The sequence below is a fragment of the Bos indicus x Bos taurus genome, chromosome 10 (assembly GCF_003369695.1).
Source record: "Bos indicus x Bos taurus breed Angus x Brahman F1 hybrid chromosome 10, Bos_hybrid_MaternalHap_v2.0, whole genome shotgun sequence".
Lineage (NCBI taxonomy): Eukaryota > Metazoa > Chordata > Mammalia > Artiodactyla > Bovidae > Bos > Bos indicus x Bos taurus.
In genome coordinates, this window is record NC_040085.1 from 73,342,887 (window position 1) to 73,363,446 (window position 20,560).

General features: G+C 42.5%; 2 protein-coding genes across 3 annotated transcripts in view; one reads left to right on the top strand and one right to left on the bottom strand.

The window, feature by feature from the left end:
• ARG2 (arginase 2) overlaps nt 1-770 on the top strand; it is a 35,187-nt gene extending 34,417 nt beyond the window's left edge. For both annotated transcript variants that reach the window (XM_027552235.1, XM_027552236.1), the window contains one exon: nt 297-770. In XM_027552235.1, the coding sequence (XP_027408036.1) occupies nt 297-502 (206 nt within the window). In that variant the 3' untranslated portion in view covers nt 503-770. The remainder of the gene's footprint in view (nt 1-296) is intronic.
• On the bottom strand, nt 732-19,182 carry VTI1B (vesicle transport through interaction with t-SNAREs 1B). The gene is made up of 6 exons (XM_027552237.1): nt 18,685-19,182; nt 8,323-8,381; nt 6,507-6,698; nt 4,166-4,339; nt 2,283-2,344; nt 732-1,060 (listed from the first exon to the last, which is right to left on the bottom strand). Exons 1-6 carry the CDS (start codon nt 18,797-18,799, stop codon nt 964-966), a joined length of 699 nt encoding a protein of 232 aa, XP_027408038.1. The 5' UTR covers nt 18,800-19,182; the 3' UTR covers nt 732-963.
• Between the last annotated feature and the right edge of the window lie 1,378 nt (nt 19,183-20,560).

Here is a 20,560-nt window from a genome sequence, read left to right on the forward strand (position 1 = left end):
ACCCCGACCTTGCTCATCCTAACCAGAAAGCCTGTCAGCCATGCCTGTTACATTCATTACACAGGGATAACTGACTTAATTGCTTTAAAGGTTTCTCTCAATCCTGCCCCGGCATTACCAGTGTTTCTAACTTAAATTCATGCCCAAGAGGATGAGGGGTAAGGGCCTTCCTGACAGTGGGTAATTTTCTAGTAGAACATGACCCTTTCACCTTGGTGTGTTCTACCCAGGTGGGACGACCCTCACTGAAAGGAGCAGCTAGCAAGTTTTCTTGTTGTCCTGCTTTGTGTTTTCAGGGTTGCTCTCGGCCCTGGACCTCGTTGAAGTCAATCCTCGGTTGGCCGTGTCAGAGGAGGAGGCCAAGGCTACAGCCAGCCTGGCAGTGGACGTCATTGCTTCGAGTTTCGGGCAGACGAGGGAGGGAGGGCATATTGTCTACGACCAACTTCCAACTCCCAGCTCACCAGATGAATCAGAGAGTGAAGAACGTGTAAGAATTTAGGGAATACTGTTTGTTGACACGTGTGTCACAGTGGGCATTCCAGAGCCGTGAGGCGTTTGTGGTGACAGATACTGAATGATCATCTGGGTCAATACTGCCTTAATGAGAACATTTGTGCATTCTCACAATTGTACAGTTTCCTTCCCTTTCATTTTGGTGACCGATAATAGTACTGTACTGTATTTGGTTTTTTGACGCTCACAGGGTATTAATATGTTGGAGCGCTATGTAAACTTAAGTCAAATAAATGACATTTATTACCTTGGTATATCATACTGGTCTTATTGCTGTTCCTTCACATTTCAGTGGTCTTCTGTCTTCCTCCCTCCACCCACAGTCTGGCTACACAGTGCCTTCTTGAACCACTAGTTCACAGCAGCAATAAGATTTTTTCCACACCTCTAACGCCATTCATTCACAGAGTCACAGTTCTGGTCCACAACCCCTTCCCTATAGGAGGTTTAATGCCTGCGAAAGAATTTGTAATAAACCAGGCCTCCCAGAATGGCTAGCTCCAGTAAGATGACGATGGAAAGCAGCAGCTTGTTGGTTGTCACTCTACAAAGAGAAGCAAAGTGGGATGTAGTCAGAAGTCTGGGTAACCTTATTTCTTTCCATTCTTAATACTGAGGAGTTCGACCTGGGGCCAAGGCAGGATACTGTGAGGCAGACTGAATTTTTGTTTGATCATGTAGCCACTTAGTAACCTTGTAAATAATTACTACTATCTACCTCACAGAAATATTGAAAACCGGGGCAATAAGATACCAAAACATACAAATGTTTTTTTCTAAAATGTCTTCAAATAGTAATTAGTACTTCACTTTAAAAGTAGTTTTTCTATGATGGGCTAATTAGAAAAATATTAAATAAACATGTGAAAAAGTATACCATTTTTTAAATCAGTTAAATCAGATTTCAAAGTAGAAGCTCACTATCTAACCATCTATAGCTGCCCTGACCACATACTACAGCTGTGAGGACACATTAGGAGAAGGGGCGGTGGGAGACCCCAGTGTCCAAGTCCAGCTTGAGTACAGGAGGTGGTCCTGCTTTAGGATAAGTAACTAGAAGCTGGGAGTGCCTTTCAATGTCTTCTCAACTTTTTGCCTTTCTCTATAAAGGTAGAAATTTTTCTGAAGCTCCTATACTCTTTAACACAAAGAATCAAAATCAGACATTTTCTCCTGCTCCACAAGGAACTTACCACTGTTTTGGAAAATCTCACTCTCTTGCTAGTTCCATGACTTGGTTATGGTTTCACTCATACTACCTACACCGACTTACCCCCCAAATTCAGCCTCAGTGTCAATACTTCCCTTCTGCCCATGGTTCTGCTGCTGTTAGCATTTACCTAAGGGGTTTTTTCTCAAATCAACTCCTTGCTAACAAGACAGAACTCCCAAATAATGGCTGACTCCCATAAAGGGCAAGCAGAGCCAAAATCAAGTACAAAGCCAAAGCAGTGAAAAGTTTTCTAATTAAGTTTTTACAAATTTATTTCCAGGAATATCAAGCTCTGTTCTCATGTGCTGTCTTCTCTAAGGAATGTAAACTGGCATGAAAAGTCCTTCCGGTGGACCAGTTTTCCACTGCTCCGAATCAGAGCAGCATATATACTTCCAACAATGGATTTTTTTCTGGGATACTTAACTATGTGATATTCTTTATTTCTTCTGTTCTATCAGTACCTTTGCAAGTCATGGTTTAAAGCTTTGACATTCTCAGATGAAAGATTAGAATTAAGAGAAATTAATTGTGACTAATTTTTGAAACTTACTTTCTGGACATTGAGCGGAGAATCTTCCGACTTTTGCTCAAGTTTTCACTTGTATTTACCAGCTGAGAAGAGAAAATAGCAATTATTTCCCTCTTCTCACAGAAGTACACACTGTAGAACTGAACATTAGTAAACTGACGGTGTTAAAGGCTTTATGTTGAAAAACTCCCAGAAATCAAATCAATTTAAATGATGGCCTCTGTAAGTAGAAGAAACTGGAAAGGACAAGATACTTTAATACTTGTCAATAGGCCTAGGAATGATTGTATCCCAAGGCTGCTGTGAGGAGACCTCTGGGACTGAGCTAATCCTTCACTGTGGCTACACAACACAAAGTCTTCGAGTGTATCTTGCCAGTAACTGAAGTAACTCTGAGCAACTTAAGATGTGAATTTCATCAGCCCAAACTCCAGGACAGCCTCCTGAGCTAATGTTTGTTTTTGTAGCCTGGTGGATTACCACTTTTGAGATCTGGTTCTTTTTCCTTTTTTCTTTACCCTTTAAGAGATACTTATATTGAATTATGAAAGGAATTAATCTTTTTTTAAAAGCCTTTTTTCCCCCCTTTTGGTTGCCTGTTACTAACCTATATAGCTGGAGGATATTTCAACAGATGCCACCTGCCATCTGTTCCTGTTCACCAGTGGCCTTGGTAAGTTGATCTCTCAGCTCATTCCTCAGCTTTAAAATTCAACTAATCCATCTAGTAAGTTCAAAAGTAAAAACAAACCATGCAATCTGCAAACAAGCTGCTTTCTCTGCAGTTTACCTTGAATTCAGTACTTTACTGTGAATTTTCACTGAGGAGGGTGATACCTGACTTGATTTTAAGTTGTCAAAATCATTCTGACTTGATTTTAAGAGTGGAGAATTACGGCTATTAAGGTGGGAAAATAAGGGCTCAGTGTGGGGATTTGAGATGACTTTCTCGTATCTAAGTCTTGCCCATAGTATCTGTGTTTCATTTATCTACCTCATGTTCTTAATACAGCATTCCACTGGCAGTTTTTACCATTCCTTTGCAGATGGTACAGAAAGGAAGAAATAAGTTGTTTTTCAGAGCCCCTTAGAGTGATAAGTGATAGTAGATTAGAGGCCACAGTACAGTCATCATTTGGCCTAAGTATTTTGTTTTCTCACAGTCATCTCCCTTAGTTTGTAGTAGTAGTAGTGTTAATTGCTCAGTCATATTTGACTCTGTGATCCCATGGACTGTAGCCAGCCACGTCCTCTGTCCATGGGACTTCCTAGGCAAGAATACTGGAGTGGGTTGCTATTTCCTACTCCAGGGGATCTTCTCAACCCAGGGATTGAACCTCTGTCTCCTACACTGCAGGCGGATTCTTTACCACTGAGCCATCAGGGAAGCCCATGATCTCCCTTACCTTAGGTTAAGAAGAGTCCAGGATTAAACCTCTATAAATTGTCAGTAGTACTATTTTATGACACGTGGAAAATAGCCTTGGCTCTAAATGACAGGAAAGCTTAGAATCTTTTAAAGCAAATGTTGCTTTCATAAGAATAGCAGGTGTTCTACTAGATGTGTGAGAAACAGAAATTTAGTTCATAATACAGGACCTAATATAGGACCTAATAAAAGGATGGTATGGCTACAATCCTATTTGACAATCTTCACTAAATGTAGAAACTGGGTTTTCTGCAATCGCAGTCCCCCTGCCCAGTGACCTCTAAATCTTACAAGTAAAATTACTTCCAAGGGATATGTTTTAGTCAAGCAAATTACGAACAGAGAAAAGCATAAGAACCTAAAAAATCATACCCTGAATTTGGAACTGCGGTTGCTTCTGACAGCAGCAAAGCATCAGGGTGTAATGGGCCCACTTACTTTCCCCATTCTTGCCCTTCTATCCACCCAGACTTACTCTACTCTTGGTACGTTCCAACTGGTCACGTTGCTCCCCCAGCTCTTCTATGATTTCTGAGCCAATCTGGTCAGTCTCTGCAGCAATACGATGAGAACGCTCAATACTCTGGGTGGCCCGATTCAGGCTGTCAGTGCCTTGCAGAAGCAATGCCCTTTGAGACTGTAGCCGATTCTGACAGGAGTATGAAAGGGAATTGTTAGACTTCTTTCGTTATAAATGAATTTATAAGAAGGGATATAGTGGGCAATAATTTTCATACTTGTAAGACAATCAAAGATGCTAATGAATCAGACTACAAGAGAACCTGGGATTCAATCTAGGATCACAATACCTCCCAGTCCACTGCTTGTTGCACTTAAGTGAGGCAAGGAGAGGATTCAATACACCAGAGCATCTTCCTTGTGCTCCTGACGAATCTGAACTGACTCATGTGCTTCCTGGACTAGCAACATCTGAGAGGCAATGGCCCAGATCTGGGATGCAGGAGCTACCTAAAAATTCATACATCCTATCATTTTGATAGGGCAAACCAACTAAACTCTACAGCCTTAGAAATAGTGTAATTCACTGAAAGTTCCCACTGATTGGTACTGAGTGACCATGAATAAGCTATTCGTTTTCAGCACACATAGAAATCACTTAAAAGTGTGAGACTACTACTCTCTGGAAAAAAGTAGCTACACCCTTGGTAAGCATCCAAAGAATTTCGCCTCAGGCCAAACAGAAAACAAATCCTGAAGTTGTTACACTGGTGATTTGCTCTCAAGGGAGGTAGTATCCGGGGCCAAGTAAAGCGCACTATTTCTGAAACTCCACCGAAGTATTATTCCACCTATTCCTAAGCACAGGAGGCATGAAGACCGAAGCAGCCTTTGTCAGGCCAGAAATAACTACTGACAGAAATGGAGGCAGCTCTAAGTTCTCAGCTCTTCCGAGCATACATGTGCACCAACTCTGGAAAAGGGGTCAGCTCACAAGGCCTATTTACTGAGCAGGTGACCATTAGCACTCGATACCACCATTAAGAAGCCGAAAGGTGTGTTTCCAGATCAGAAGCAACAAGAAGGCTTTTTCACTTCATATATAGCACAGACAAGTGAGGAAACCACTGAATGAGGCTGAAATGAACTCCAGTTTACACTGGCTTAAAGGCAGCAGGAAAACAACATTTTTAAACATAGAAGATGAGGATTTTCAAATGATTGGGCTTAAGAAAGAGGAGGCAGAGACAGTAAGGTCACATGAATCAACCCCAGATTTGGAACAGTAATTCTACTGAAAGTAGTTTATATACCTATATTGTTTTTATAATTTCTGAAACTAATAATTTTAAAGAAAAATTATTGCTTGGAATTATCTTCCCCCGTTTTGTTTTTTGGGGCTTTTTGGGTCACAGATGACCAAAGTCACTGTACACCTTTCATCTCACTTTTAACAAGTGCTCCTTGCGTGTGTTTTCCCACTCTCCTTTGAAAATTTTATATCATTCTCAAAAACTCTAGTTTTCACATCAGGAATGTCAGGCCAGTATCATGTGAATATCTCAAACTACGTTTAGGATGCTTCATGAAACAGGATTTGTTTAACACTGTGTCATCACCCTTTCTACATCCATACAGTCTACACTAGTGGGTCCCCTTCCACTTCTCTCCCACATTACCAGACAGGCCATTTCTACTTTGTGCTGTGGAGCATAATCCCAAATGTAACACATGAAATTTAATCTTTGTGAACCTTTTCTCCTTTACCTATCTAGCTTCTTTAGACAGTTTGAGAATACACATTTTCAATTTAGTAGTCTAATTTTATAAATGAGAACACTGTAGGCTAGAGAGGCAGTCTGGCTCACTTTCTATTATGATGAGTAAGGTGTCAGCCCCCCTTTTTTGAGGAACATCCTGCTTTCTCTACTGTATCTGGGCTATTGGACCATTGATACAAATGTAAGGAAAAGTGTGGGTTACTTTTGTAACAATGCTCTGATAAGTTAAAATCCTAACTGAACTCTGGGGGATATGTGAGAAAGAAACTGGATTAGTGAGTCAGACTACAGAGTCCAGGTGTAACATGAATAGGTAACGCCTGCATATCACCACTACCCATCAAGCACTGTTTTATACATAAAGGATACAAAAAAATCTAAACAGGTAAATTGTTTGGAATGGTCTGCATTAAATTCAGTAGAGGCAGGCACCCAAGGGGAGAAGGGAAATTGGATGCAAGAAAGAAGATAAGATGGAAAAAACCAGTCAAGTATGCAACTGATAACATCAACTGTACTCCACAATTCTGTTAATCACTGTGCCACAGACCCACAGGGAAGACAGCTGATGCTCACCATATGCTCGTTCTCCACAGCGTATGTGCCATATTTCATGTCTCCTCGGGCCCCAGGAGTGGCTGTCAAAGGCGTACTTCTCACTTCCCGATGGAGTTTGGCAAGGTCCTTCCGGTAGGTTCGCAGCTTAGACATCATAGGGTTACGAAAAGATAGGGGTGCATAACGCAGTTCCTCTTCCATTTCTGCCAGCTAGGAAGGCAGAAAGTAGTGAGTAGACGGCCTGCTTCTATTCTCTCTCATATGGGTAATATGTCTAGTTTGGACTAATCAAACCACAAGCCATCCTAAATAAATACTCAAAATGTGGCCCAGGAGGGCAGGGACCACATGTGACACCTTCACTTCATTACTGAGTGCTTGGCATAGTGCCCAGCAGGCACAGAACAGGCCTTCAAAAAGTATGTGATGAATAAGTGAGAAAACTAACAAGTACCTTATAGCTTATTAAACATTTTGACATATATTTTCTCATTTAATCCTCACAACAGATCAAAAAGGTAGGAAATAGTTTTACTTCATATATGAGACTCGAAGAAACCTGTTCAAGATTACATAAGTCAGGATTCCAGATCTTCATACTCTTTTCAGTATACCAAGTTCTTAGCCTGTTATGGTCCAAGTGCTATCACGAAGCACTTAAGGACCTACTGTACTAAAAATAATTAGGGGTATGGCATCAAGGTTCTTCCCTTCCTCCTCCTGAAAATCAACTGTTTGTGTCCATGTCAGAAAAACCAGGGGTCCAAATCCTTTCCATTTTTCTGGGACAAGTAAATTGTAACACACAGACTCATTTGTAAGAGGCCATGAGTCATTTTCTTCTGCTTTGGATGGCTAGAGTAGGACTAGTTAACTTTAGAAAATGCTACCAAGATGTTAACTGAAAAAGAGGCCTAGCTCTGTAACAGATATCACAGATTTATGCCCAGTAATGCAAAGGTATTAGAAAAGTTTCTGGTACTCCCATTTTGAAGGTGATAGTTTCCACAGTCTGATAGGTTGATCCTTCTTCAAATACATGCAGAGCAGAAAAAAGGATGCAGATGGGCTTAACTTCTAAAAACTTCATTGGAATAAAGGAGTTATTCTTCAACAAACAATAAAGTTCTGTGGCTTAAAAAGAATTCTTCAGTCTACTCTGGGGTAGCAGATACTAGAGGCAACTATTTCTTTGGAGTGCTACCAGAGACCGAGATTTTAGCTCCAGCCTCCTAAAAGGGTTTGCTAAAGCTAGAGCACAGTGTAATGAAGACAGAGGACCCTTACTTCTAAAAGGTAAGAGCAAAACTTGCCTTTTTTTTTTTTTTTTTTAAGAAAAGTCACAGGTTAAATGAGAAGCAGTTCTTAAACTGCTTAGCAACCTGAACCAACTTCTGATAAGCTTTGGGTCCTGACTGAGAACTCATCCTGACCATGCATGCCTTGCCCAAGGTACCAAAACCTTCTATTTTTTAAAACAAGGCAATGTGAGTAGGAACCACCTCTGAGGTCCATTTTCTGTGACAGTAAGTTTAACAAGGAGAATAAGTTATCTTAATGGCCAGCTTTTAAAATGTGCTTTCAAAAGTCCACCCTTGTAAAAGGAGAATGTCCTTATTGTATCAGCAATGTTTTATCAAGGACTCACTTCGGGGGAGTGTTCAAGTTTTACTCAATACCCATCCCCATCAACTGGCCTCATTTAGTAAGAACTAATCAAAACTAAGGTCAACAGACGGGAACAGTTAAATCTGTGATCATAATGTCATAAGCATTACTTCTGGCAAAGACCAACAAACAGGAAGAGGAAATAAGAACTTGTTCCTGTTCTCACCGTTTCATTTGCTTCCTGTTGCTTTTCATCGAAATCTCTAATCAACTTCTTCTTCTCTTCTGGAAAAGATAGATGAGTTTTAAATACTCAATCCTGCTTCCAAACATTTATTTGTAGAGGACATATCCTCTGCTTAGAATATACTCCCCATTCCCTTCCTGGGGGTACCCTACAGTACTTAATCACTCCTAAAAGACACTTAGAAAAGTAAGGTAACTAGTTACCACAATTAACGGGGAGTGGGGGAGGGGGTAGTAGTGGGGATGGGGTGGGGAGGTGGTGGATGGTATTACCACTGGCATTTAAGTGCCCAGGGAACAAGAGTACCTATGCTAGGGACAGTCCTGCGTAACAATGATCTGGCCCCAAAGACCAAGAGCATTCCTACTAAGAAAGAAAACAGGTCTAAATTATTGTCAATCTTTTTTCACGGACCCTAACAAAGGGACCAGGCACGGTTTGATCAATAAGAATGTTTAACAATACCAGTTCTCTGAAATCTTCATCCCCATGGTAAATCACATTTCTACATTAACCCTTATCCACTGCTTTTCTGCCAAATATATTCAAAGCCCACCTACTTTGCTCTCTGGAGAGCCTGCAAGGCATACAGCACAAGTTTCTTAGCCATACCCACTGGCAGCGGTATAGGAAATGATGTAAAATACCATTGACTCACACAGGGGAAATTGTCATTCCTTGTTCAATCCTTTGCATCCTGTCATTTTAGTTCTAGTAAGTCTTTAATACCTAAAAACTACTAATGTCCTCTTTAAAAAAATAGAACAGGCTTTAGCCCCAAAGCAAGGACATCTAACTAAATCAGCATTCTTTTGTCTTCATTGTAGTTTTTCTGATCATATAGCTAGGTTCCACAGATTTTCCATCTAAGACAGTGATATAAAATGTCCTTTTAAAGGAACTTTATATGTTAAATAAATGCATTTTACATGAAATACTGATATAAAGGAAATACTGCTACTGCTGCTGCTAAGTCACTTCAGTCATGTCCAACTCTGTGCGACCCCATAGACAGCAGCCCACCAGGCTCCCCCGTCCCTGGGATTCTCCAGGCAAGAACACTGGAGTGGGTTGCCATTTCCTTCTCCAATGCATGAAAGTGAAAAGTGAAAATGAAGTCGCTCAGTCGTGTCCGACTCTTAGCGACCCCACTTACTGCAGCCTACCAGCCTCCTCCATCCATGGGATTTTCCAGGCAAGAGTACTGGAGTGGGGTGCCATTGCCTTCTCCGATAAAGGAAATAATTACAGTAAAAATGGTGCTTAGACACACCACAATGATGAAGGGAGTACCTGGTAAACTTTGGATGGGGGGAAGTGCTGGGGAGAAAATGGGCTTAGGTTTTGGTCTTAGCTTTGGGCCTAACTCAACATGTAAGCCCGGATAATTCTCTTCATCTTTTTGGGACCTAACCTCCTTCCTCAGCCAGGAAATGAGGAGGCAAATCACACCTAAGAAGCAAAAATTAGCCCTATTTATGAGGAGTTTGTTTTTTTTCAAATGTATACAGCAAAATGAATGTTCTCCCTGGAAATCTACACATAATCTACTTATTACCACAAAACTGTCACTTCTTATAATATTTTTTGAATTCATCTTTTGGGATTACATTCACAATCTGGGATACTTTTTTTTTAATTGTGGTAAAATACATATAACATAAAACTGACCATTTTGGCCATTTTAAGTGTACAGTTAAGTGGCATGAAGTACATTCACAATGTTGGGCAACCATCACCGCTATCCATCTATAGAACCTCTGCGTCATCCCAAACTGAAACTCTCCACCCAGTAAACACTAACTCCCTATATGCCCTCCCCTCAGACTCTGGTAACCACGATTCTGCTTTCTGTGTCTATGAATGTGACTACTCCAAGCACCCCATATAAGAGGAATCATACAGTATTTGTCTTTCGTGTTTGACTTATCTCACGTAGCATAAAACCTTCAAGGTTCCTCCACACTGTAGCATGTATGAGGACAGTCTGTGTGTTTTTCACTCAGTGTCATTTCCAAATACAAGCCGGCACTGCCATCAACTGAAGTAAGAGCAATCTTTACCAATGCCAAGAAAACAGCAGAGTAAGGCTTATGAAGGGATGGCACACGGGTACTTAACATGCTGTCCTAAGATTTTCTTGGATAACTTTGTTTACCCTGATTTTCATCTCACACCTTGACTTTCAAACCCAATCCCATGTTGGAAGTAACACCACTGTCACGCTTTATATAGATTTATATTGTGTTAATCACATAGCATCTAGCATGTTGGCTGTCCACTACTTTTTAATGTAAATCACTTGGCTATATATATTCTATAGTCTCAACTTGAGCTCAATCTCCCTCTGCGTAGAGAAATTTACTTTTTCTTTTATACATCCCATAGGTTCTAGAGCTCTAAACCTGGTAGGGTGCTTCTTAGACACTGTTATTGCCTGCAAGAGTCAAGTGACAATCCACCCTTTACTAAGCTGAATTCATTGTCATGCGCATTCCCTTAATACGTATTCCAGGTGAACTAGTTTTCACCATGAGAGGGTAACAGGCAGGAAGGCCAGGGGTCTCCAAATAGAGGAAATAGCCTGCAAATGTCAGACATTTTTATCTCTCTTAAGCGGCAGGAGGAAACAAACTAGCAATATTTTTTCCTTCTCTATACAAATTTAAAGGGAGGTTTCTCTTAAAATACTGTGTTGCCATAATGACACCCGGTTTCGCCTGAAGTTAGCTATTCTGGAGCCTAGAGATAACCAATGCCTTTTTCTTATGGAAATGTTTGTCTTAAGCTATGCTAATGTACCATGCCTTTACCCCAAACTCTGTCTCCAAGTCGGTTCCGCCTCTTGGCCCAGAACCTACTTGACAAACCAGTATGGATATTGTTCCCCTAATCTATGTAAATGAAACTATTTGTATGGTGGTCTGCCCTTCTTCAATACTCAAGTTAATCATTTTATGGCCCAGGATAAACCATTTGGTGCCAAGATTATCCCAAAATACATCTTATGGGTGAGGGGCCTGGTGCCATTCTGAATTTTAAGACATTCCTTTCTTTCATTAACAGACTGCTAGTGACTATATAACATCCAGCTAAAGACTAGCAGGGGGGTACTCTTTCTGCCCCCTTCTGATGCCTATGTCAGAAGCTTTCTCTATCTCCTTTATACTTCAATAAAACTTTATTACACAAAAGCTCTGAGCGATCAAGCCTCGTGTCTGGCCCCGGATTGAATTCTTCTCCTCCGGGGGCCAAGAATCCTGGTGTATTCGCGTGATTCAACAACAACCTTTCAACCACACACTGCTCACAACGCACCGCCCCCCTCCCCCCAAAAGGAGAAAGTTCAGGCAAAGCAAAAGGCCTACCTCTTGACCAACCATGAGATAACCACCATGAAATTACCACCACGAGTCAAAGTGTTAGCTGTTCTTTGCAACCCCATAGACTGTAGCCCATCAGGCTCTCCTGCTCATGGAATTCTCCAGGCAAGAACACTGGAGTGGGTAGCCATTCCCTTCTCCAGGGGATCGTCCCTGACACAGGGATTGAACCTGGGTCTCTCACACTGCAGGCAGATCTCCCTGTCTGAGCCAGCAGGGAAGTGCCAAAGCAGCCTTATTATCCTTGAGTGGGCTGTGTTTCCACCCATCAGCAGTGAAATATCTGCAATCAAGAATGGCTACTTCCATGGAGAGCTATCATATTATTTTATAATGAGCATTCACAAAACTGTTGCGTGTCACCACTCCTCTAAAGAGGCACATCTCCACACTCAAGCACACTCACTCACTTCTGATCCAAGATGACAGTATTCTATAAGTGCATTCTGGTCCTAGATTTTTCTACATCTCTGTTAGTCCTAAGTTCTCCTCGTTTAATCTTTGTTAAAGGATATGAATATCTACTTTCCTAAGAGACAAATTCTAGAATAATTCAAAGAATGCAGCTGTATAATAAGAATTGGGGTACGGGGGCGGCAAGGCAGTCCACAGTCTTGATCCTTTCACTAACTTCCCTGCGTGATTCTGTTATTCTCAGTCTTTTTGGAATACTCTACTCTCTGATTTCATAAGACATATATTCTCCTATGAGTGCTCTACAGCCTGTATACTTTTAAAGATTCAAGAGATGGAACCCCTACCCAACTGAGAGGTATCAATACCTGTTCCTTTATGCTTTGCTCAAAATTGTGAAATTAATCAATGTTAAGAGCTAAGATGGCCCTCAGAAGTCATCTAGTCTAACCTCATTTTATAGTTGAGGAAACCAGAGCCTGAAGAAACTGTCTTCCCCAAGGCCATAGAAAAGAGCAGATGTAACTAGAACACTAGTTACAGAATGCAAGTCTCCTATCTGTGGCACTGTACACCATGTACACTATGGCACTGAGGGGTACTTTCATGCTCCCAAGGTACACAGGTATAATCTTTTCAAATCTCTTCATTTTTTAGGGAGCTAGAATTAACACTACAATCAACTACAAAACAGCAGGACTGATACCAGGTAGAATGGACACCGGAAACTCAGAAAGAATGAGCTACTCTAAATAACACTATTTCTGATCCCTCATGTCTTTCCAAACCATTCACATGTGAGTGACTCACTCTGAAGCCGAATGTTTGGCGAACTAGGTGCATGGCAGCACAATGTCTCAGACATGGAATAAAATGAAACACCAAGCTCTGAAAGCGCTAGAGGAAGCCCACCTCATCTCAACCAAGGTGGCAGCCTCTCCATCTTGTAGAAAAAGAAAAGAAGGTAGCTCAGTCATGTCCGACTCTTTGTGACCCCATGGACTATACAGGCCATAGAATTCTCCAGGCCAGAATACTGCAGTGGGTAGCCTTTCCCTTCTCCAGGGGATCTTCTCAATCCAGAGATGAACCCAGGTCTTCCCCACTGCAGGTGGATTCTTTACCAGCTGAGCCACTTGTCGGCGGTTTGAATTTTCATAGCCCCAGAATGACTCATCTTGGTCCACTGTTGCTGCTGCTAAGTCACTTCAGTCGTGTAAGACTCTGCGACCCCAGAGACAGCAGCCCACCAGGCCCTGCCGTCCCTGGGATTCTCCAGGCAAGAACACTGGAGTGGGTTGCCATTTCTTCCTCCAATGCATGAAAGTGAACAGGCAAAGTGAAGTCGCTCAGTCATGTCCGACTCTTAGTGACCCCACTTACTGCAGCCTACCAGGCTCCTCCGTCCATGGGATTTTCCAGGCAAGAGTACTGGAGTGGGTTGCCATTGCCTTCTCCGTCTTGGTCCATTAGAACTGTGGAAATAACTTCAGTTTCACCAGATCTTTAAAATTTGTGATTAGTGCTTTTGGTGCCCCCTTGTGGCACTTCTAGGACCTACATTCTCTGCAGACCTCATGGTTAACCTGATCTCACACCATAAAGGAAATTAAAGCATCAGATCCCTCTAAGCTTGGTTCCTCAATTATAAATAAGAAATATAACACCACTAACCTGTATAGTTGTCTGAAAAATACAACACACATAACAAACATGCAGCAAATGCTAAGCTCATTAAGGGTTCAATAAATAGTGACTACCAGTGTTTTTTAAAGTAAATTCCCAGGTAAGAAGAACTAAGCGAAAACTAAATTTAAAGAATATGAAGTGTTGGAAAAATTAAAATTCTGCAGTCAGTGAGTAATTGTGTTTACCAACCTGCTACATATCGTCCTCCATAGTTATCATTTTTTCTGGTTTCCAAAATAGTGGAGTTTCGTGTATAGCAACTGAAACTTAAGTGAATTAAAGCGAAAAACGAATAATTTTACAATGTTCATTACAACATGTGGAGAGATGCCTTCAGGTGCTACGAAACTAAAACGAGAAATCATGACTACAGGTATTTACTGTATTAACTGGATAAGAATTTACAGCAGCCTGAGATATGTGGAGAGACCTCTTCAGATGCTGCAAAACTAAGACTACAAATTATTGTTGTGGGTGTTTAAAGTAATAATGAATTAATAAGTATCACAAATGCTAGTGGACTGTCACTTCCATACAAACCTCCTAAAGTAGGACACACTGTGTCTGTTAATCCTATCCTTTTTAAAAATAGGTGTATACATTGATTTTAAAAGTGATGACAATATGGAAAACGTGGTAAATAAAATCACCTTCAGTTTCAACATTTAATTATATATTGATAGTTACTATTTTCTTCCCAACAATTCACAATATTTATACAACCATTCAACAAATATTTATAGAGCACCAAGTATGTACTAGGCATTGTTCTAGGTGCTTGAGTGCTAAGTCGCTTCAGTCATGTCTGACTCGCTTCGACCCTATGGACTGTAGCCTACACCAGGCTTCTCTGTCCATGGTATTTTCCAGGCAAGAGTACTGGTGTGGGTTGCCATATCCTTCTCCATCTAGGTGCTTAGAATATACAAGTAACAAAACAGACAAAATATAGAGCTTACAACAGAAGAGGAGGGAACGCTTCCAAAGTCTTTTATGAGGCCAGCACTACATCGATACCAAAACCAGAGAACATCACAAGAAAAGAAGATTACAGGCCAATATCCCTGATGCAAAAATCCTCAACAAAATATTAGCAAAACAAAGGGCATTTTCCATAAAACCAGAACAAACAATCCAAATATTTGTATGGAACAACAAGAGACCGCAATTAGTCAAAGCAATCTTGAAAAAGAACAAAGCTGGAGGCATCATGCTTTCTGATTTCAAACTACAGCTCACCGTTGAACAAGAGTATTAATTGGGCAGGTCCCCTATACAAACATTTTTTTCAACAGTAAATTCTATAGTACCATATAATCTGTGGTTGGCTGAATCTGCAGATACTGAGGAACCTTGGATAGGAGGGACAATAAGCTACACTAGGATTTTCAGTTACACAGAAGGCTGGTATTCAAGGGTTAACTGTATATTATAAAGCTATAGTAATGAAAACAGTATGGTAACTGGCATTAAAACAGATTCAAAGCTCAATGGAATGGAAAAGACAGCTCAGAAAAAAAATCCACCAATGTATGGTCCCCAGCATATTTTTGTGCCTCTCTTTCAACCTCTACTCAGTCACCAGCGTTCTCCTAAAATACAATCATATGGTCCGATTTTATTTTAGAATCTGTATTTTGTTCAGGATTTTTGCATCTGTGTTCATCAGGATAGTGGCCTGTAATTTTCTTTTCTTGTGATATTTTCTGCCTTTGGTATCAACATGGGCTGGCCTTTAAAAGAATTTAAAATCCTTTATTGATTCTCCATATCAAGTTTAGGTGTCTTAATGTGATATTTAGGTCCCTTAGTGGAAACAGTTTCAGACTTTATTTTTTGGGGCTCCAAAATCACTGCAGATGGTGACTGCAGCCATGAAATTAAAAGATGCTTACTCCTTGGAAGGAAAATTATGACCAACCTAGACAGCATATTAAAAAGCAGAGACATTACTTTGCCAACAAAGGTCCGTCTAGTCGAGGCTATAGTTTTTCCAGTGGTCATGTATGGATGTGAGAGTTGGACTGTTTAGAAAGCTGAGTGCCGAAGAATTGATGCTTTTGAACTGTGCTGTTGGAGAAGACTCTTGAGAGTCCCTTGGACTGCAAGGAGATCCAACCAGTCCATCCTAAAGGAGATCAGTCCTGGGTGTTCTTTGGAAGGACTGATGCTAAAGCTGAAACTCCAGTACTTTGGCCACCTCATGCGAAGAGTTGACTCATTGGAAAAGACTCTGATGCTGGGAGGGATTGGGGGCAGGAGGAGAAGGGGACGACAGAGGATGAGATGGCTGGATGGCATCACCGACTCGATGGACTTGAGTTTGGGTGAACTCCGGAAGTTGGTGATGGACAGGGAAGCCTGGCGTGCTGCAATTCATGGGGTCGCAAAGAGTCGGACACGACTGAGTGACTGAACTGAACTGAACTGAAGGGTCTGGCTGTGTCTTATTTATCTCATCTACTACTGATCTCCCATACACATCTTAAGTTTCAGTCATAGTTCTGAATATTTGACTTTTTTTTTTCCCCTTCCTTTGTTGTCTCTTCTCATTTCCCCTCTCAGGCAAACTCCCAGTCAACCCTTTACACTCAGAAGTTCTCCTTTCTGAGAAGGAAGGAGAACTCCCCTACGGCCATGTTAGCCTTTCTGTCACGGTCTCAAAACTATCTTAGGACTTATCACACACTTTGGAAATCTGCTCCCATTTAAGGCAAGAACCATAGAACTCCCCAGACCCAGGATACTGAGTGATACATAATTCTTGACAGATGTTCATTGAAAATACTGAATTCAATTACAGAGCATAAGCTAAATGCAAGGGATGTGTTATGTATTAATATATTATTCAGTGCTTAATAATTCATGATAGGAAAGCTTTGGAAAGCCTATGAAGTCGTCTCAGAAGAAAAAAAGGATTCAGAGATGACACCCCAGTATGTTTGCTTAATTAAATCCAACTTATTCAACAAATATTTACTGAGGAACGTAAACAAAGCAGTGAATAAAGAGACTGAAGGCTGTTGAAATTCTTATAACCTGGGGATATGCAAATACTATACATACTTACCCACTGAACAACTACGGGTTACCAGCAACTTGTGTTGAGAGTATTTTGTACTTGGGTAGAAATTCACACCTTTTTGATTGTCCTCTTTGCAGCAATTAGAAGTTCAGGTAGATGACAAAAGTGAATACAACTAAGTTTTGTATTTTTGGAAACAGAATATCCTTTGGCATTATTTACCCTTCCCTGATGGCTCAGTTGGTTAAAGAAGCTGCCTACAATGCAGGGGTTTCAATCCCTGGGTTGGGAAGATCCCCTGGAGAAGGAAATGGCAACCCACTCCAATCTGGGAAATGCCATGGACAGAGGAGTCTGGTGGACTACAGTCCATGCAGTTGGAAAGAGTCAGACACCACTTAGCAACTAAACCACAAGCACACCCTTACAGAAACAAATCTTGCAAAATTTAAATCAACACCAGGCTGAAAAAAATGATCTATTTTTCAACCATGTAAATCAGATCTAATCACTCTCCTGTTCTGTAGCCTTTAACTTCAAGTCACTGTATTTAGATAAAGATGCAAATCCCTCTCCATGGTTCACGTGGCCCCACACAATCTGGCCCTTTAAAACCTTATCTACTACTAGTATTTCCTTTGCTCATTCCACCCTGAACACACTGGCCCTCTAGCTCTTCCTACAGCATACCAAACTCACTTCTGCTTAAGGACTATTAGAGTACTATTCTGTCCTCCTGAAACTTATTTCTCCCAGATTTTTGCATGGTTCACTCCCTTACTTCAAGTCTCTGCTCAAACGCGACCTCCTCAAAGAGGCCTTTCACAGCCACCCAATCTACAATTAGGGCTTACCCATTCCTTGCCCTGCTTTATTTTCCTGTATGGCCCTTAACACCACTTCCTAATATTTATATATCATCATCGACCCGTAAGAACAGAGATCTGTAAGTCTTTTCACAGCAATTTGCAATATTACCAGCATCTAGACAGTACCTAGTGCACAGCAGCCTCCTTAATAAGTATATGTTAAACAAAAGTATGAGTTTCATTCTCACCAGAGTCATTCAATTCATGTGACCTTGGGTAACTCTCAGAGCAAACACTCAAGCTTCCATGCTTCAGTAAAAGCAATGGAAGTCTCATCGGCCTTGCCATCAAGATCTACTACTATGACAGACCTTCCTATACAGATTCAACCAGAAAACTCTTAGCTCCCCCAAGTCAAGCTTGCAGCACACTGCATTATGAAATCAAGAGCCAGGAAGGTCTAAGCAGAGGTCATAAAAGGATAGCACCTGAAGGCCACCATCCTTATTTTAAAGACCAATCCCTCCCTCAACCCCTACCCGCCCCCAAGGCTGGTTATTTACACCAGCCTCAAAAGTTATGATGGCTTTGGGTTCTTAACCCTTTTTGTGCTACAGGTCCTTTGCCAATCTGGTGAAAACTATGGGTCTCTGGAGAATACTTTCAAGCGGGAAAAACAAAATATTGAGAGCCACAAAGAAAACCAATTATACTCAGTTTACAGATTTAAGGGTCACAGGTCTAAGGTCTCTCATGCCCATCTTGCCACAGTGAAAATGAAACGAGCGAACTCTGAAGGTTACAGGGGATTCAAGAGAGAGATGACACTCCGCGGTGGATTCCTGGGTACCTAAGTGGCAGCACGGAGATTCTGGACGCCGGGACTCAGCCAGCCCTAGGGGGCGTGTCTGAGGTTGCCAAGCGAGGAGACGAGAGAGTGGGTCTGGGAAGGAGGTGGGGGCTCTTCCTCCCGGTGCTAGCGGAGCGCTGTTCTCGTTGGCTCATCCCGCCCCCACCTCACCTGTCCCTGCCATCCCCAGGAGCCGCTCCGGCACCCCTCGTAGGTCTTCATGGAGGCCGCGGAAGATCTCGTGCAGTTTCTCGAAATGCTCCGAGGAGGCGGCGGAGGTGGCCATGGCGCAGGCCGCTCTCGAGCAGCGGGCGCCGAGATTCCGGGCCCAGGGCCCGCTCCTATTCCGCCGTCAGCCGCCTAGCCCCGCAGGCATCACGGCGACCGCCGCCACAGTCGCCCAAGACGAGGCGCTTCCGGGGCCGCGGCGGGGTCCTCCCGGGCCGGAATGCCCACCCCCTGCATGCCGTCACTGACGGCGCGCCGGGCGCCAAAGCCTGACAGAAAGTTAGTCTGGCTCCGTCGCCCGGGAGACTCCTGAAGGGGTGGCAGCGCTTTGGCGCGAGCGGCAGTCTCGGAACCCCGGAAATACTCAGTCCGAGGCTGGGGGGAAGCCCGATGGCGGAAGGAAAACCTGGGCACCCGCGGGCCGGGCGACGTGGCCGCCTCTTTCCTGGGCCCCGCCTTCCGGCAAGGGTTGGGGGAGCTGCAGTGCATGCCGGGGGTTGTAGTTCGGCGCGGAAGACGCTCCGACTCGGAAGTCACGAGTTGCTGGGGGCCGTGATGCTGCTGTAACCGCGGCCGCCGGCATGACCCTGATGCGCAGAGGTTAGGTATCAGTTGGCACCTGGCCGTCGTCTTCATAATCATTGCACTGTGTGACTATCCTGATTTCCTCAATTCACATTCCGGCTGTTAGCTTTCAGTTCTCAGAAGATAGTTGGACCAGGTACCTGCCTGCCCTGAGCTGAAAGCACTTTCGGGGAGCAGGTGACCGGAGTGACATGCTTTCAGGAGTGGTCCCTGGGCAGCAGTGCGACCCCTCAAGTATGCGCTCAGCCTCTTATTTGGGCTGAGCTCAAATATGGGCTTGCTCATGCAGTCATTCACTCAGCAGGTGTTTGTCAATTTAAGCATAGTCTTTATACTGGGTTCTGGGCATGTGTTGGTGAATAAAAGATTCACCCTCTGCGCTTGGATAATTTATAATGTAGTGAGCAAGGCAGAGCTGGTTTCATCAGGTCTCTTTCCCATTAAGTGTCATGTGTTAACAATTACAAAGCCTTTTCCTGCACTCTGTGGGTTTCCATGGTTAGTGGGGGGAAATTCCTGTTTCCGTTGATTATATGGTTTGCCTATGGAGTTCATTCTGAAATGTTTCCTTGGCAGCCCAATACTGAAGACTCCCCACACATTAAGATACATATGACTGTTCAAGGGGAAATGATTTGGTGATGTATATCTCCTGGGCCCTTATTTTTATTAGACTGAATTCACTGACCTTTGATTCAACAAACATTTGTTGAGCTCTTTGCGTAGCCAAGTCTGCATCTGTTAGTAGCAGTGCACTGTGATAAGTCCCATGAAAGTGAAAAGTGTCAGTCGCTCAGTTGTATCCAGCTCTTTGTGACTCCATGGACTGCAGCCTGCCAGGCTCTTCTGTCCATGGGATTTCCTAGGCAAGAATACTGGAGTGGGTAGCCATTCCCTTCTCCAGGGGAATATTCTTGACCCAGGGATGGAACCCAAGTCTTCTGCATTGCAGGCGGATTCTTTATCACTGAGACACCAGTATTCATTGAGCATTCAGAGATAGCAAAGTCTGGGATTGTTAGTAGCAGTGTACTGTGATAAGCCCCATAGCATTGTGTTACAGAAGGGGCAGGTACAAAAAGGAAAGATTATAAATAGCCTGCGTTGGAAAAAGTGGTCTTTGAACAGTGTCATAAAAGATTAGTAGAAATGGGTGAGTGAACAATCAAATTATCAACAACCCAAGTTAATAGCATTTGAATTGAGACTGCACTGTGGCAGACTCTGGGACAAA

Coding starts and splice junctions, on each gene's coding strand:
- VTI1B (XM_027552237.1), bottom strand. CDS start 18,799: ATGGCCACCTCCGCCGCCTCCTCGGAGCATTTCGAGAAACTGCACGAG. Junction 2,345..4,165: donor TGGAACGTACCAAGAGTAGA/GTAAGTCTGGGT, acceptor TTCTCTTCTCAG/CTGGTAAATACAAGTGAAAA. Junction 1,061..2,282: donor CTCCGCTCAATGTCCAGAAA/GTAAGTTTCAAA, acceptor TTCTCTTTGTAG/AGTGACAACCAACAAGCTGC.